This window comes from Lepisosteus oculatus, chromosome 7 (genome assembly GCF_040954835.1).
Source record: "Lepisosteus oculatus isolate fLepOcu1 chromosome 7, fLepOcu1.hap2, whole genome shotgun sequence".
Taxonomy (NCBI): domain Eukaryota; kingdom Metazoa; phylum Chordata; class Actinopteri; order Semionotiformes; family Lepisosteidae; genus Lepisosteus; species Lepisosteus oculatus.
This window is the reverse complement of record NC_090702.1, coordinates 41054460-41072540: the sequence shown is the minus strand read 5'-3', so window position 1 is coordinate 41072540 and position 18081 is coordinate 41054460. Positions and strand designations below refer to the sequence as shown.

Below are 18081 nucleotides of genomic sequence, written 5' to 3'. Positions count from 1 at the left end.
TCTGGACATAGTTTCGGACATTTTAAACAACACTCAAAGTGGCAGGGGCAAAGATCAGACCTAGGACCTACTGTACGAAAGGCCTACGACCTTGGACATAGGGTTTGTAATGCACTAGACTTCATTTACAATATATGGCAAGTGCAATCAAGTACATTCTCCTATACTGTCAGGCTAAAATACGCGAACTTGTTCAGTAATAAACACAGACGTTTATGAGGGACCTGGATCAAGAGTTCATAACCCTCACAGGTATTGACAAAGTCAACCCAGTGGACTTTATCAGAGAGAGCAATGAAATATGAGCCAAGGGGCACGAGCTGACTAAGAGGAAGAATGTGTAAAACTGCAAACGGCTGGCAGTTTTGTGTAACACTAAATGTAACACTAAAACCATAAAAATCAATTAACAAAAACGGGATTACCTTGCTGCGAATTTTGCTGCGACGTTTTGTCTTTAATTTGTCTGGACAAGGTGTTGGTCTTCTAGTATTATAATACTACAGAGAACACATAAAAGGTAACGATTGACGTTTGTGACTTTAACCTTCTGAAAAAAACACTTAATACCTATTTTAACAACAAATCAAGAAGGGTCTACGCTTCAGTGCACAATCAGCGTCACGTGTTGTATTAAACGTCAAGCACCGATCATGTTAAACGTTTTGAAACACTCATTCTGCATCGGGTTTTTTTTTATTGAGAAAGATGAATCCAGTCACTTCAAAACATTGGATATTATCCATTAATGATAAACACGCTCTGAATCTTCTTTGTGGCAAGCGCTTTGCGCTTTCGTTGGGCTGTAATGAAAATGAACCGAGGGACAGACAGACGGCAATTTTAAAGAATTAGGGCTTACATGTTGGAATAATACAATGTAAGTGTACTGTATTGCTGCATTATTATTCGTGAGAATTTAAGAAACGAGCAATAAGTATAAGTATTAATTATTTCCTCAGTCTCAGGGAGATTTTACAACCGTGGGGCGTGTAAAGAGTTAACTCAAACTATTCCCTCTGTCGCACTCGGAGCTAGGCGGGGTTTACTCGCACATTGCGTTGCTGGCTGCAAGTGTTGTACAAGCAGCGCGGCAGTAAATCTGGGTGAAGAGTTGTTGTCGGTTGCACTTGGGAACCTCTACGGAGTGAGTCATGTACCTGGTCTGAAACAACCTGAATACCTCTGTGACCGAGTTGCAGCAGGATTATGCCGGACGCAGAATTAACAGTTGCAGCGGATAAAAGTTTACCCGAATCGGGCAGTTCCCACGAGACCAGGCAGAATATGGTAAATAGACTGTTCACTATTAGCTTTTATTTCGTCTTTTTTTTAATTATTTCGAGAAGATCAATGTTGTCTTATAACTTCGATCGTTCAGACGGGTTTATTTATTTATTGAAAACAGTAAACACTGGACGAAATGAGTCCCCAAACATCGTTAATTTAAAAGTAGGGGGTTTCCAGGATTTTTAAAGGGTATAATACTACGGGTTGCTTTCTTAGCTCTAAAGGAGTGCGAAATTAATAGGCTCTTACACGCGAGAAATGAATAAAATTACACTATACCGACTCAGTGCCTGTACACACTGGCCCACATACCCATAGTGTGTATACGGTATAGAAAAATCGTAATTCGTGGGTTGTATATGCATTTATTGCGCTGGTGCTTTGTCTCATCGTTGCTATACATTTATTATTTTTTATTTCAATACTGAAGTCCAAGGACAAGCTCTTGGCTACGCGTTTGTGTTCCACCCTGCTTTTACACTCAATGTGTGTTCCTCATGCATGTTTTTGTATCTTGTTTTGGTTGTGAAAGCGCTGCTATTTCAAAATATTTTGAGCTCGTTCTTACTGCCTATGCAAGCGTTTAGACACAGCAACACGTTGGTCTGTATAGGTGAGACATTGTGAAGAAGCGAGAAATAAGCTGTCCTCCAGCCGACTTCTTGTGGCCCGATGATTTCAGTTCTGTGCTGAGTACTAAGGCAGGAGTGTTTTATAGTTGATTCTCCGTGATGATTTCATACGGAATATGAAATATATGAAAGTCTCTTGTTGTGTACAGAAGAAAAAGATCGATATGTAACATCACCCATTATTAACTGTAACTTAACTTGAGGGTATATGTTCCATATGTTTAAAACAGCATTTAAAATCTTGATTGTGACAGCGCTGTGTTGGATCTAAATGCTAGGTGGAAAGCCGATTTTGTCGATTAATAATACTGCAGACGTATTTCTAATTTAAGGTTAACACAGAATCACCAGAACAGCAAAATTAACGGCTGCTCTTTTGTGTAGGTAATTATGGTCTAGATTAGTAGCCTAGGAAGAGCCTCATTCACTGTTCAGGTGCGGCTATGGTGCAGTACATCTCAACACCTGAAGATTTAAACACTGGATAAACCAGTAGTCTCTGAACAGCTGACAGTTTACCTGTTGGCTCTCTAGAGGCTTGAAGCTATAGCGCTGCAGATGTGAGTGGTAGTTTGCGACTCGCTTCAGTTGTCTGCAGACTCATTTCGTTAGCTTGATGACCACAAGACTCTCGGCAGCGTTTTAGATCAAAGAGCGTATTGTAGGACTCTGGATACAGTAGATTAAGGCACATAACTGAAATAACGATCTCGTTACCATTTTCTACCAGAAAAGCGAAACAAAATTGAATTTATGCTGGAAATTATCCAGATACCGTAATCACTAACAGCGAGTTACACACAAGTCTTGAAGAAATCGCAAAAGCAAGTCGAAAATGAAATTATCACCATGTCCACCACAATGCCTTAGATAATGTAAATTCTCATTTATGTAAACGTACCAGTGATTTATATATTTGTTCTGAGTTTTAGTGGCAAATTGCTTCACATGAGCTATTCTTGTTAACGTATCAATGGTCTTTCGATGTTAGAAAACGTCAAATATATACAGTCTAATACTACTTACAGTTGTGTCACCTGTAATTAGTAATACTTGGCAATATTTACTGACATTTTGAATTTAGAAAACATTACAATCATATTAGATGTTTTACATGATCGTTTTAAAAAATTGCACTGTAATTAGATTTAATTGAAATTACACCTGCAGCGTTTTGAAAACCTCTCTCTTTTGGACATTTGTTATCATTAGTATGTGTTAGACCACTTTGTATTTGGGAGGAAATTCTATATTCAGGGTATGAATTTCTTTATAAAGGCTTTCAAACCTTAGGACACTTAAGTCCTGATAACATTTTAGAGATCTGCATACACAGCTACAGTATGCATGTGTGGTGTGCCAAAACAGTTTTCTGTAGTATAAAACATATTCTTGTTTTGTTTGCAACAAATCTTTGTCATCGATTTTTGGTGCTTCTAGAACAGGGAAAAACAATGACTGTGTTTTGCAATAAAGAGCACTAAGAATTGCTTTCGTGCGTCTACGGTGTACTGGTTGCAGTTTCATTTTAGAAAAACAGCAAGGATTGTATGCACTACCTGAATGCAACAGGTATTGTTTATTTACTCCAGCCTGCTACTTAACTTATTCACATTATACACATGTTATACAAAAAGGTTAAGAAGAACATTTTAGAACTTTTGCACAAGGATAAAACTGTACTCAGAGAGCAAAGTTTGTTTACCAGGTAGTGAGAATTTTTCTGTGACCTGTAATCTTGGCAGTCGCTCTTGATGTTTCCTTCTACTCCATTTACATTACCATTTATCATTACAGTACCATTTACAGTGATAGCAGTTCATGGCCTCACTTCCAAGAGACTAAAATTATGCAATTAATTCAGTTTTAATAATAATAATATTACTAATAATAGCTTACACTTATATTCCTGGACACTCCATTCAAAGCGCTTTACAGGTAATGGGGACTCCCTTCCACCACCACCACCAATGTGCAGCATCCACCTGGATGATGCAACGGCAGCCATAGTGTGCACAGTTTGCTCACCACAAATCAGCTCTCAGTGGGGAGGAGAGCAGAGTGATGAAGGAAATTCATAGATGGGGATTATAAGGAGGCCATGATTGGTAAGGGCTAATGGGAAATTTGGCCCAGACACCGGGGTTACACCCCCTTCTCTTTTCGAGAAACAACCTGGGATTTTTAATGACCACAGAGAGTCAGGACCTCGGTTTTACATCTCATCCAAAGGACGGCGCCTGTTTACAGTATAGTGTCCCCACCTATACTGGGGCATTAGGAACCACGTGGACTGCAGGGTGAGCGCCCCCTGCTGGCCCCACTAACACCGCTTCCAGCAGCAACCTTAGTTTTTCCCAGGAGGTCTCCCATCCAGATACTGACCAGGCTCAGACCTGCTGAGCTTCAGTGGGTTGCTAGTTGTGAGTTGCAGGGTGATATGGCTGCTGGTGCATAGTTTTCATGCAGTTTGGACTGGGGAAATGAATGTATGTTGGATGGAATAAAAACCACTAGGCTCTGTGCTTTACCTTATCGAAACATTGGTGTGCTGATCTGAAAGTGGTGGAAGTGCCCACACGTTCATCTGTACACGGCATGCATACAGTATTTTTATTTTTTGACAGTACTTCAATTCCTTGATTTTGTTTTTCTGCTTTGTGTAGCTGGAGGATGGACAAATTCAGCGGGGATGGTTCTAATTTGAAACAGCTGGAGTTGCAGGAGGGAAACTATGCGTAGTTGGCAGGAAAGTCAAAGACAAAGAATACTTAGATGTAGTTTGTGTCCTTCATTTCCTTGGCTGAATTCAGCATCTCTCAACTGCTTTCCACGCATTTCTGATTGGTTTGTGCTGTTCTACTAAGGTATTTTGGAAAGGAATCAATGTCATTATTTTTATTGGTCTTGCACGTCTCATTTCAGGAAACGCATGAAAAGCATTTTGCATAATAAGCAAACATTATCTTAGTAGATAACCTCAGGGATTGCGATATATTTCTGGCATGTGGAATTTGCATTTAGGTGAAGTACAGAGAAAGGAAAACCTAGTTTTGAATCTTTTCAATACTTAAAGACACCTTACTTAAGAAGACACTCATCATAAAGGTTTAAAACTATTTTAATGAAACCATTGTTTTAGTGTTGGTTTTCAATGTACAGTAGTTTTAGGTTATGGTAAAACTGTTTTGTATCATGTCAAAGAGTCTTCCTTTTAGTTTCCCTTATATACATATACAGTAAATGTCTGAAAGCTTATGTAGCATAGTTTTAGTTCAGTATTCTGTATAGTGTTATTAATACATGTTTCTGAATAGTATTTCAGCCAATCAGGTGATTAAAGGAGTTAGGAGGATTGAGGTCTTGCCAATTGTCAGCTGAAGTCTTGTCTTGTGAAGCAGTCTGACATGCTGCAAGCCATGTTACTACTCTTCTTCAAACACACTTATCTGTAAGTATTCATTTTTTAAATATATATAAATGACCTTAAAGTGAAATGCTGAATGTGAAAAGAGCACAGGAAAAAAATGAAGGCATCCAATAGCAGTAATGATACTTAACGTTTCTTCGAAAAGGTGTCAGTAAGATTTTTAAACTAGTCTTGTTCCGTATTAAAAACAATACATATGAAATTCTCTTAGTCAGAGAAGAAAGGTTTGGAAAATAAGACTCACAACTAACACAAGCCTGTGCTTGTTTAGTTTCTTGGTACAATACAGGGAGATACACAGTTCGGTTACATTGTGATTTCCTCCTATCTGAAAGAGCTATCGAAACCTGAGTGTGGAATTGTAAACAGGGAGAAATCAAAACAGATACTTAACTCTTGTAGTTTCATAAGGAAAGGTTCTGTGGAAGTAATGTAGTTATGTGAAGGTGGTTATTCCATCATGAAATTGATGCTTATCAGATATACAGTATCAACTGTTGCTTCGTGAGACATTTAAGTTCCTGAAAATTCCCTCACAATAACATCACATAGTCAGTACTTCCCGTATTGGGGACAACCCCCGCTCCTTCAAGGATGGATGAAATCCCCTTGAAGTCCTGCCTACCAGACAGTGATCATTTGGAGTAACTAGACAGTCAAGCCTAACCTGCTTGTCTTTGGGAAACCAGAATTCCTGGAATTATGGTGCTGTATGACAGTAGTTCTGATCACCATGCCAGAGTACCAACCCCCTACAATTTTATTTTCTGCTTATATTTTCTTGAAAAGGTGTTAGATAAGTGTTTTACTCCATGTTTAGTTTTTTATATAAATTCTTCGAGTCTGATTTAAAATATTTAATGTAAAATTAAAATAAAATATTTTAGGGCACTTTATAAAAACTGAATGCCAAATTTACTAAACTTTAATGAGGCAGTATATTTCAACACTAGCCCCTTAGGAAGTCTGTGGCTTTCTGCAAGTCATAGCATTGTATACTGTGAATGTTTGTTCGTGTTTTGTGGATGTTATGTTTCTACCATCAAAGCTCTTCAGGAGATATGCTTTTTTTATCACAGTAGAAGTGTTCTTTACATGTGGGGAAGGAGTCGTGTTTGTGGTTTTTTTTCAAAATGGAATGAAAGGAGGGTAATAGACTGTAACCTAACACTGCTACAGTTTTCGGCAGGAATGTGTCTACCTGTCATACGACAGACTTGCTTGGAAGTACAATGTGGTTTCAAGTATGTTAATGAGGCTTCTGTAAACAAGCAAGGAATAGTAGTGTTAAGATGACTTACCGTATTGATGGCCGAACATGTACAGTACATCAACATACAAGGTCTTGACATTTCAAAAGTCATGCCTTTGAGAATGCTGGCCTGCTGGCTATTACAAATAATTTTCCTTTTAGATGGATATTTCTGTTCATATGACTTCAGAGCTGCCTCATTAATCATTAAACACTAAAAGCCAGTCATGCTTTTTTTTTTTAAAAGGTGGAAGTGAATTTCAGTGAATGGGCACCTTAGTGTTTGAAGTAAAATGGTCAGTTCTTTATTCTTCAAAATGTTGATAATTACAAGACATGTTCAAGGTGACAAATTTCTCTCGCCAGTTGGACATCTTTTTGAAGTGCTCACAATTATTACAGATCATAACGATATCAATAAATCATGTGTTTGAAAGTACCCTTTATTTTTTATGTGCACGTGAGACCTACATGGATGGTGCTTTCACAGAACCCTTCCAACATTGAAAGGAACTGGTGTGGAATGCAGGAAAGTTGCTACCCCAACAGCCCTGGTTCTGAAAAACCCAGAACAGCTCTGCACTCTCGCAGCTGGTAACAAATATTATCTACAACGCAAGAAAGAGGAGCCCCTGCCCAATATAATGCACACAAAGCGGTACTTGCTAGGCTTATTCAGTTGTGTCAAATGAATTTATCGACTATCACTACTATATACCTGTCAACTTACCTACTGCAATATAGAGGAGCAGTGACTGGAGTAAACCCCACATTGCAAACATTTAAGGAGGTACTGTAGGTTGTAATTTTACTGGGACTTCTGATGTTCAGTATAAATGATGTACAGTGATTCAGTAACAGTGACAGCAGGACATGCAAGGGTTAAAAAGACCTGATCATGATATAAAAAAGGCAACCTTAGTATTTCCAAATTTATAAACCTTAAAACTTTATGGGTTTGGTAAGTATGCAAAGGCTCTGCTTCTGTATTGGCCAAAGGCTGTAGTACGAAATTTGTGTGCTCCAGTTGTGTTCTGTATACAGTAGCTGGATTTCAGGGTTCAGTGGCTGCTCTTAATTGCAGTTTTCAAAAAATGAATCTTGCGTGGATATTTAAAGATTCATTTAAGAACATGGCTGCTACTTGTAATGACATTTTATACTGGTGGTGAAATGACAGTGATATGGTGCTGAAAATTTCGGGAGCAAGAGTTATATTTTCACTGACTTTTACTGTCATTCCCATGGATAAGTGAAAGGCTAGCCTTATTTGCTCCTTTACTTTTTCAAGCTGCAACAACTTTATTGCTGCAGGACCATCTGATTCAACATTTTAAGCTTTACTTCCAGCTCAGTAGGCAGCTTGTCTCAGAAACATCTGCGGTGCATTATGTGATATAAATCAGTCTGTAGCACTGGGTCCACAGGAGACTTTAAAATATGAGTCCTTTTTCTGGACTATCTCCATTGGAAATTCTGGGTTGGAGACTGCTGTTGTACTCTTGGTCCAGTAGATGCCCTGCTGTAAGAAGGGGTCTCCAGGTTATCATTGTGAATGAGAATTCCTTCTCAATTTACTTCCCTGGTAAAATAAAATAATCAAAAGTTAGGATTGAAGTGTTTTTGTATGTTCTCAGACAGTGGTGCCCCTTGTTGTTTGCTCTCATCCTTGACTTCAAGAACAGTTCAAAATCTCTGTTTTTGAAATATTTTTAAGTTATTGTGGTATCGGTTGCATGCTTGACCTAAAGTAGAATTGATCATTTTAACCCCCCACAGAGAGTGTGGGTTAAATAAAAGATGTTGTAATGTTTAAATCTTCTCTTTCGCTGTTCTTGAGACTCTAGATGGAGTTTGAAGTTTGGAACTCTATTTGGAGTTCAAACCTCCAGATATTCCTTAAAATAACTTGTTGCTCTCTGCTGAGGTGTGCATTGTTTCATTTTCAAAATGCCATAAGAGATCTGTAAACTGCTGTACTACCCCCGTGACAGAAAATGAAAGCCTTTGTATGATACAGGAGGTGTTTGTCACCTATCAGCACTATAAAACAGAGGAAAGTGCTGGTGGTGTCTTTCAAGGTTTTCAAGGGTTTTCTGTACGACTTCCTGTACTCACTAGTAAACACCCATTACTGTATACTACCATTGACTGCACTTTTGTAAAATGTATGATATTTTTTTACTGAAACAAAGCATTACATTGTTAGATTAAGAGCATTTTGTTGTAATGATCATAAACAAGCGATTGTCCTTGGTTCAGTAGTTGACTGAAGATGGACTTGTGTAAAAAAGCTCTGAAAGCAGATGCATTGGTGAACTGTTCGGGGAATCGGGACGCCATTTTCTGTTGTGCTACAAAAGACGCTCTTTCATTGTAGTGAAAAATTCTTCCCAACTGCGAAAAATGGGTTTGAAAATTTGTTTTGGTAAAAATTTGTAAATCAGGTGTTCAGAAATCAAGGATGTGGTTATATTAGCGAATTAATCATTTGGATGTTTTACCCCTCTTATAGCAGAATATACTGTAGTTCTCGTCAGGTGTTTGTGAAGCCAGAAAAAATGTAATTTATATTATGACTTTCATCAGACTTCTGTGTTATTGTGTTGCCTAGCAGCACCAGGCTTTTATAAGGTTTGTAAACAGCAGTTAGTTTGAATTAGTTGCATCTTAATAAATTGAATCTTTGTTCCCACACAACCCCTTTTTCAGATCCACAACTAAATTCCCCAAGGGCCAAAATTTTCTCAGTTAATTAAGTGTCTTTTTTTTCCCCCCAGTGTCATCGAGTTTCAGTTTGAATATAGTGGGTGGTTCTTGAAATCTGTTGGGAGATCATTGCTGTCATGATCTGTTATTCGTTAATGTTATGACAGTGAACAATTACAAGGGGTAGATAAGCTCACTGGGATTCAATTACATTCCATTTCTCCTGCCCACTTTTAACTTTGGTCTTTAGTTTCAGTTAAATTCTTTAAAGATCATTTGAAATAGCATTTTTTTTTGCCTTTCCTAAGTCAAATTAATTCTAGTTCAGTATTTTCAATTGTTGTAAAGGGAGAAGTCCCACTTTACTGTATATATACACTGTTCTCTCAAAATCAACAGCTTTCAGTTTTTTGTTCTGTTCTATGAAGCAGCTTTGAAAGCTTCTGCTAGTTTCATGTTTAGGGCACTTAGCACCTTAAATAAGAGTTCTCTGCTAAGTTTTTATATTGCTGAATAATTATTTGCATATGCTCCTCTTGTTATTCTGTAGCCGTTTGTGGTTGTCGAAATATTTAAGAACACGAGAGAGGTTAAAAATCTGAGGGGGTGGCATGGTGGTGCAGTGGTTGGCCCTGCTGCCTCACAGCCCTGGGGCCCTGGGATTGTTTGTCTCCCTGTGCTTGCATGGTTTTCATCCAGGTGATCTGGTTTCTTTCCACAGTCCGGAGACAGAGTGGTAGGTTAAATGGCTTCTGGGAAAATTGGTGTGAGTGTGTGCATGTCTGTGTGTGCGCCCAGTGACGGACTGGCATTTCATCCAGAATGTATCCTGCCTTGTGCCTGTTGCTTGCTGGGATAGGCTCCAGCTCCCCTGGGACCCTGAATTGGATAAAGCGGTTAGAAAATGTGTGGATTGAGAAATGAGAGGAGAACATTTGGCCCATCTGGCTCATTAGGTACTTGCTTATTGATCAAGAATTTCAGCTGTTTCTTGAAGGAAGCCAATGTATCAGCTTCACCCACTCGACTGGCTAAATCTTAGACTCCTGTAACCCTTTGGGTGAAGAACTGCTTCCTTTTCTTAGTTTTAAAATAATTTCAAATGTATTTTATCTTTTACCGTAACATTTATTACAAGTGTTTTTTTTTTTAAATGCTCTGTGTCTTTTAGGACAGGTAAAGTATTGACATATTTTGTTAAATTTGCTTTTTTTTAATGGATGTTCAGTCGAAGTGCAAGATATCAACTTGAAAAACTTTCCACAAGCCTCCACTCAAATCTCAAGCAGAAATACGTCACTGCTCCTTATCTCAATATGGATCTTATCTCAGTAAGCACATGTGTGGGGAACAAAGTGCAGAGGTTTCAGAAGTTCACGCTGCTATTTGTGTGTTGTCTATTTTTATACATGTCTGCTCAAGACCTGTGTGGGACATGGGGCTTCACTTCAGTAAAGGGAGTGCTTTGCTTTAAGTAATCATGATATTTTTGGGCTTCATGCACCTGTGCTGTACCAGTATTGTTGGACTGTCTTCAGTAAAGCACAACAGCACTCGTTTACTGTAATAACCCTGCTTGTAGATTTCGTCACAGCGATCTCGAGTTGCGGCTTCCTTTGATGTAGTTCATTATCTGAAGTCTGCACTGTCACACGCTTGTTGCCTGTCAAGGCCTTCATTAAAAAATGTTTTTTGAGCAAGTCATGAAAAGAACTTCTTATGCGGTAACATTGCTCCTAAGCCAGTTGGGCAGCACCAGCTTTTTGAAGTTCTCTAAATTTCCCCCCATTTTTGTTTGAAAACCCAAAAAGAAACGCAGCCCTGTGTAATCATGCAGGAGTCACATGAACATTAGGCTAAATGTGATGTATTTTTTCTGTTATCACTATATGATTTTTTGACTACATATTACTTTGATATACTTAGAGGGAAACCATGATATATTTTCTTCATAGCTTATTTCACACTTCAGTGAGGTCTTTTCCATGACTTTTCATATTGATTTCTGTGTAATATTTTATAAGTTAAATCTTATCTTTAATTTTTTTATTCTGTGATTAGTGAATGAAAAAAATCCCCATTTTTCCTCCACATTTTACAATTGGCAGTTATTAACTATTTGGAAATAATATAATAGAGAATAGTTAACATGGATTTAATAAGTCTTACCTAACTTGTTAGAGTTCTTTGAACAAGCAGCTTCATTTGAAATGCAATTTAAATTTTCATTCTTTATTTTAAATTGAATTCTAAAAAGCATAGCATTTTGCTCACAGAAATGTCCTTATTTTCAATGTGAGGTGTCCTGAAGCTAACAGTTCAAAATGGCTGTCGACACCAGGTATTTATCTTGTCTTTGAGCCTATGGTAGTTTTCATTTCTTAATTTGTTAATTGTATATAATTTGTATTTGAAAAAAGTGTTCAGACAAATTAATATATGCATTTGTCAATGAAAAGTGTGAATAAGTGGACAATATGGTATTATGCAATTTTCTCTTGTAGAAAACTTGTGCAATTTCTAAAAGTGTGAAAGCTAAATGAAATGTGCTATAAGATATACGAAAATGAAGAAAAAAAGAGATGTGATACAAAATTAATATTGATTAATGGGCTAAACAAAGTGAAACAGAATCCTGTGCAAAAGGTGTTTTTAATCACCTTGTTCATCTTTCATGTCAGCCTTTTGCTCTATGAAATATTATGAGCAGACTACAGGACTGACAGCTCAAAGAATATGCACTGCTGACTTTGAGGGGGGATTAAGAACAAGTCATTGACACTAAATTATGCTTTTATTTAAGTTACATTATTCTCTCTTTGACAGACGATTCGAGTTACAAGTTACAGTTTCGAGTAACAAAGGTTTTGTGAAAGATTTATTCAGGGTTTTTTTGGCAATTCTATTAAAGGATAAACTGGCTTTAATCTGATACCTGTTCCGCCAGTTGCTTTGTGCTCATAACTTGTTCAGTGAGTTTCTTGCAGAGTGGCTAAGGGAGTCTTATCAAATTACTTTTTTTTATTTTGTCTCATTGCAACCCAGTGGATATTTTGTACGGAGTTTTTTACATGAATATTTTCCATCCATATCGTCTGAATTACAGTGCTACAAGGGCAGTCTCTCTTTTGGTTTTTCATATTTGTCAAGTTCCTGTTCCTTGAAAGTGCCATCAAGCAGAAACTTCCCAAAACGGTATAAGAGAAAAAAATACTAAGAAAACATTAAAGTCTGCTGGTTTTGTTAAAATTACTGGATGTACAATAAATTGCCACTGGATGACACTGTTATGGAAAATCAATTTTTTTCTCCTGACCGCACTTCTGTTACAGAATACATCTTGCTAGTTCTTTATAAGATATTACAGTTTTCTTAACCTTAATGCAATGTTACACTAGACCTTACCAAACAGAATTTTAAACAACAATTATAAAATCCACTTTGCTGTCGAACGTTACCAGTGCAAAAAGGAATCCACTTTGGTGTCCATTCCAGTTTCTTCATTAGAATTTTTAACCCAATCCCTGTTGCAGTTCCACTCAAAAGAAATGAGAATTTTCTTTAATTAAATTAGAATTTAGAAAACAAGAAATGACCAGCTCTGAAAAGAAACTCGTTGTTGTTTTGGCTTACTTTACCATGAACTTGAGACGGGTTAAAGTGAGGACTTTTTTGGCTTGTTTGGTCAGTATCTTATTGATCCCAGAAATCCAGCCATTTCTTGAAGGAAGCCGTGGTATCTGCGACAGCTGCATGCCGGGTAGCTTGTTCCACACTCCCACATCCCTTTGTGTAAAGATGTTCCTCCAGTTCTCAATTTTAAATGCACTTCCAGGTAGTTTCTTCTTTGACTTGCGGTATGTTTTTCACTGTTTACTCTTATTCATTTTAGATAATCTTTATCATTATATACAGTATATAGAAGTATTATATATAAATAATATTATTTCAGTGTTTCTGACTGTTAAACTTCCTTTCTTCAGTTTGTTTGCTGTCCACGTTGACCAAATTGAGTCTTGTAACAGTCTTTTCTGCCTACATTCTCAGGTTCAGTAGTAGTGATGTGAATGTATTTGCAGTATGCCTAATAGGAATGAGTGATTAAAAGTGATGTGATGAAGTAAGAATGTTCAAGTAACTTGATACAGTGGCTGCCACATATTTAAATACTATTTCTCCTTCATCTGGTAAGCATGTTCAATTGCATACAAAATTGCTGCCACTCTGTATTTGAAACAGCATCGTTCCCTAGTTTATTTTAACGCCTACAGCTCATTAAACTACACTAATTTATTAATGGTAAAAGTAAAGATTAAGGTGAAATATCTAAACTCAAGTAATTTGGAAAAAAGTCAAAGGTCAATCACAGTGTGCTACAAATTTTATAAATATATAACATTTTAGATTAGGGGTACCAATACCTTTGATATTGTAAAATATCAATTATAGTGTTTACCCAATTAATTACTGTATTTTAACTACTCTGGAAGCCTGCATGGTTTAACAGGCTGTTGCCTTAGATTCTCTGAGCTTATGTATTGAAAGAGAAAATAGAACAACATTCTTGTTAGATTATCTTGACCTTGGATTAACTGATTGGCAGTTCAAACCCTGATGTCAGATATTGCTAGTAGCCAAACAGGAGGTAGGCTTGTCTGTCTGGTGCAAAGCAGATTTAGAGCAATGTAACCTTAATGTGAAGTGTTCAAATAATGTTTTGTAACCTGAATTCTTTAACCACTTTGCATAATTCCGGGTGAAACACAGGAGTGCTTTTAGTTGCCTTTCAACCACTGGAATAATTTCTGATGTCAGAACATACTTACTGGCCGATATAATTTGTCTAGCCTCCATTTTTCTGTTTTTGTGTCTACTTTTTCGATGATCTCTTTTGTCTTGTGCGATTAAAAAAAAAAACCCAACCCTGCATGAGCAGTAAAGCGATAAGAAGATGATTTTAGTTGTGCATGTTTCCCCTTCTGTGTTCCCCATCGTGGGAAGTGACCTGTGCAAAATGGGTGCAACTTGCTTTCCCAGCCAGCACTCGGGGAAACCAGATGGTCTCACAGCTGGTTCAGTTCGGTTACATCAGAACAAACAAAACAAACAGGAAATCCAGGGAATGAGGTTTTGCTATTTGATACTCCACTTTTCATTATACACATTGTGTGACTGATAATAGTCAAATCTATATGCAGAAGTTGAAAATGTGTAATGAGTTCAATGCTCCATTTAGCAGTGAGGGAGTAATGGTGAGATCTCCAGTCTTGCTCTAGGTACTTTAGTAACTAGAAGTCGGTGCGTTTGAATCCCAGGTGGGACACTGATGTTGTGCTCTTGAGCAAGGTACTTGACTCTGATTTCTCCAGTAGAACATTCGGCGCTGTAAATCACCAGTCAAATGAATTATTAATTTCATGGCTTACAAAGTTTGGTTTTCTTTAGAAGTGGACCCTTCTCTCTGTATACAGCATATTTGAGTTTACATAGTCCTCAACCACTATAACGCACAGTAGTATAGGAAAAATTGAAATTATATCTGGCTGTATTTCAATAGGAGAGGGGACAGTGTATTGGATTCTTGCAGTATTTTGAGGGGAAACATTTTGTTTTCCAGTTACCCATGCTCTTTTTGTTTGATGTTGTTTTGATTAATATTCATAATAATCATATTAATAATCAGTCCTGTTCCTGTGGTGCATCAGGGTTTTCTGTTTTTTTTTATTCTGCCCATGTTAATAATGACGTGATTAAATCTATTTTTCTTAATTTATCTTAATTGCAGTAATTTCCAAGGCTTAGTCATTGAGGTGTTTGAATTCCCTTATAAAACCTGCAGGGCTATCCTTTCCAGGAGATGATGCAAGGATTACTCAGGGGCTTGGTGCTTTTTTTGTGACACAAATATCTTACTAGAAAAGACATTGCTTTTTACAGGATTGCCAGTGGTACAGAGAACAGAAAGGTAAAATCAGAATTTCTGTAGTAGGGGAGAGACTTAAGAACCATCCATAGTGTGAGCAAAGTGAGTGTGCTTTGTTCCACTGAATTTTTGAATAATAGATATAAAATAAATCTTACAAGGAATTCGGATCTTAGTCTTAGTACACATTTGCATTCCTCATTTGTATGCATGAGCCGGTGGTGTCTCACAGACGCATCCTGAATTAGATTGGATTAAGAATTGCATTTTTGGTACACATTTAAATGAACAGAGACGAGGTGAGTAATAAGTGCTGTAGGAAGGCTACTGTCTGATTACATGTTGGATATTCTGCTCAAGTTCCAAACTAGTTTGTGGGTGACACAGTGCTGCTGTTCATATCAAGGCACTATGAGTTTGCATTGTGCGGACATACACTTACTGTATATTAAATAGAACTGTATCTGACCTTTACTGTGGCTGCCTTTGAAGTCTTCCTTCGAGGGACTGCTGCTGTGTCTAGCCTTGCTGTTTAAGGAATAACCAGTAACCATCGCTTTTAGTCACATTGCACAACTGCATTATGGTTACATTAAACTACCTTTCCTTGCGATTTTAGTGTCAAATTGCTACTAGTTTATTATTGGGTAAAATTATACTAGAGGCTATTTTAGGTTTCAACTAAAGCACTGTGGAGTAATCCCTGTTTTTAATTTTTTTTGTTAATTACATTAGTTCAGGGAAAGATATATTTATGCTTAATTTCTTTTGGGGATTAAAGTAACATTTTAATTATACAATTGTGTGAACCTCATAGTAGATATTTGGCAAATAGGATTTGTGTTCTGAGCTGTAGTTGTATCGTGGTTTCACTCTTACGTTTTGTTGGTAATTTAATGGTAAATTAATGCAGATAACGAATGTTTTTTAGGATGCTTTGCACTGATGCAGATGTTGAATATTCCTGTACTCATTGATGCTCAGCACTTGATTATACTGATTTATTCTTTACTTACATTGTGCTGGCTTAATTAACTTCTTGAGTTCCTGACTTAAATTCACGAATGCTGGTTGTTCAGATTCAACCATATTTCGTAGGGCTGTAGTAGTAATATCTGTAGTACCTTAGTTGTTTATTATAATCACTTTTGATTATATATTTATTATAAGTGACCTTATTTAATAAACCTGACACCTGAAGAAGGCTCCACGGCCGAAACGTTGTGTTCTCTTTCTTCTTTTTTTCAGCATGGAATAAACCTATTACTTGTTCCTTATTTAATAAATCCTACTTCTGGAAACCAGAACTTGGTATTTGTAGCTGGTACAGTATGTAGCACTCTGCATCATTGGAGATGTCAAAAGCTTTCAAATATGGTTAAAAATCCAACCAGAGGAGAAAAAATAGTCTATTTTTTTATTTCCATATCCATTGCATCTCAACAGACTTATAAGTAATAACTGTGGGATAGTATGTGCAAGAGATGTACTAATTAAAAAGTATTTAAGCCCATACTTGATAACTTAGACAAGCTTAACCCTCTTTGTTTTTAGAAAGAATTTCCCAAGTATCTTCTGGACATGTTAGAACAAGAAGCAATACTAGTGCTGTATTCACATTCTTGAGATTGTCAGCTGCCTTTATATTGTACCTCAGGTTAAAGTGCTTTGAAACCACTCCCTGGAGGTGGCCTGCCTGTTGCAGTTTTTAAAAACACGCACTTGTTTTGATGTCTACTTCAATCATGCACACACAGAGTTTTTGTGTTTTTAAAGCCCCTTCTCCTCTGCTGTGTGTGGGGTTTGAATGGCAAACACAAATGTAGATCCTCTGCTTTGGTAGCAGTGTGGTTAAACTGTTAAAGGGAGTTTAAATCCATGACGGAATTGGACCAGTAGTCTTGCTTCTGATAAACTGGTTTTAGGCTTCTCTTGCTTTAGCGATCTCGAGTAATTCTGGTCCGAAGAGAAGGCTGCCACCTGCTGGTGACATTTACAGCAGCATATTGGTTTTCCTTGAAAGTGTTATGCCTGTGCTGACCAGGCCCAACCTGTATTTTAACAAGCACTGTTTATGGATTAATCAGAAAGAGGATTATAGCAGAGCTCTGACTAATGACAAAACCCGAAAAAAATTGTTTCTGTGAACAAGTCTAATCCTGCTTGGATGCCTCCCTCTTCCGCCTTTTAGTTTAATCATAGAGCATTAGAATGTGTATGATATGGATTTGAGTAGCTTCTCTTTATGGTACAACACGGATCATTCATGTTAATCCAACACTAGCACAGTACTTCAAAAGACAAAAAGGCAGAAAATTGCCTGGTACATTTATTTTTGTAAGAGCATTATAATAACTCGTATTTAAGGCCTTAATTAAGCACTCAGTATGGCTTAATAAGTAAGTGGATCATAAAACCTAAATGCTTGAGTAGAGTTGAGTTTCCAATCAGCAGGTCTTGTGTATTTGTTTTGTCAACACTGTATTTCAGGTAACTTCCAACATTGTTATAAAAATAGCAAATAAGACAAATTTCATTCCATTTCAGTAAAAGCCATACATAATCCGCTTAAAGAAACATGCATAAACATCCTCAAGCATATGTTTGAGTTTGGAATTCTGTTTGCCTGCAGTTTTGTTTCTGGTGCAGTTTCAGCACCACATTCCCTGGGCGAAGAGACGAGTAGTCATATGTGTTTAAACACTTGACAAGGATCTTCAAGTGCTCAAATATCATATTTCCAGTTTGCCTTTTTTTGCATAACTGGAACAGGAATTGGCAGCTTTATTGTCACCAAAAGAATGCTTAGAACTTTTGCAGTCATAGTTTTGACAAAATAAACTGT

The 18081-nt window shown here is 37.2% G+C and overlaps 1 protein-coding gene across 2 annotated transcripts in view; it reads left to right on the top strand.

The window, feature by feature from the left end:
- tmcc3 (transmembrane and coiled-coil domain family 3) overlaps positions 1–18081 on the top strand; it is a 63194-nt gene that overhangs the window by 27774 nt on the left and 17339 nt on the right. The window contains exon 1 of one of the 2 annotated variants that reach the window (XM_015352306.2): positions 1045–1290. The exons of the other annotated variant lie outside the window; for it this stretch is intronic. Coding sequence (XP_015207792.1) covers positions 1210–1290 — 81 coding nt within the window. The 5' untranslated portion in view covers positions 1045–1209. Of the gene's footprint in view, positions 1–1044; positions 1291–18081 lie in introns of those variants that run through there. 2 annotated transcript variants of the gene reach the window in all.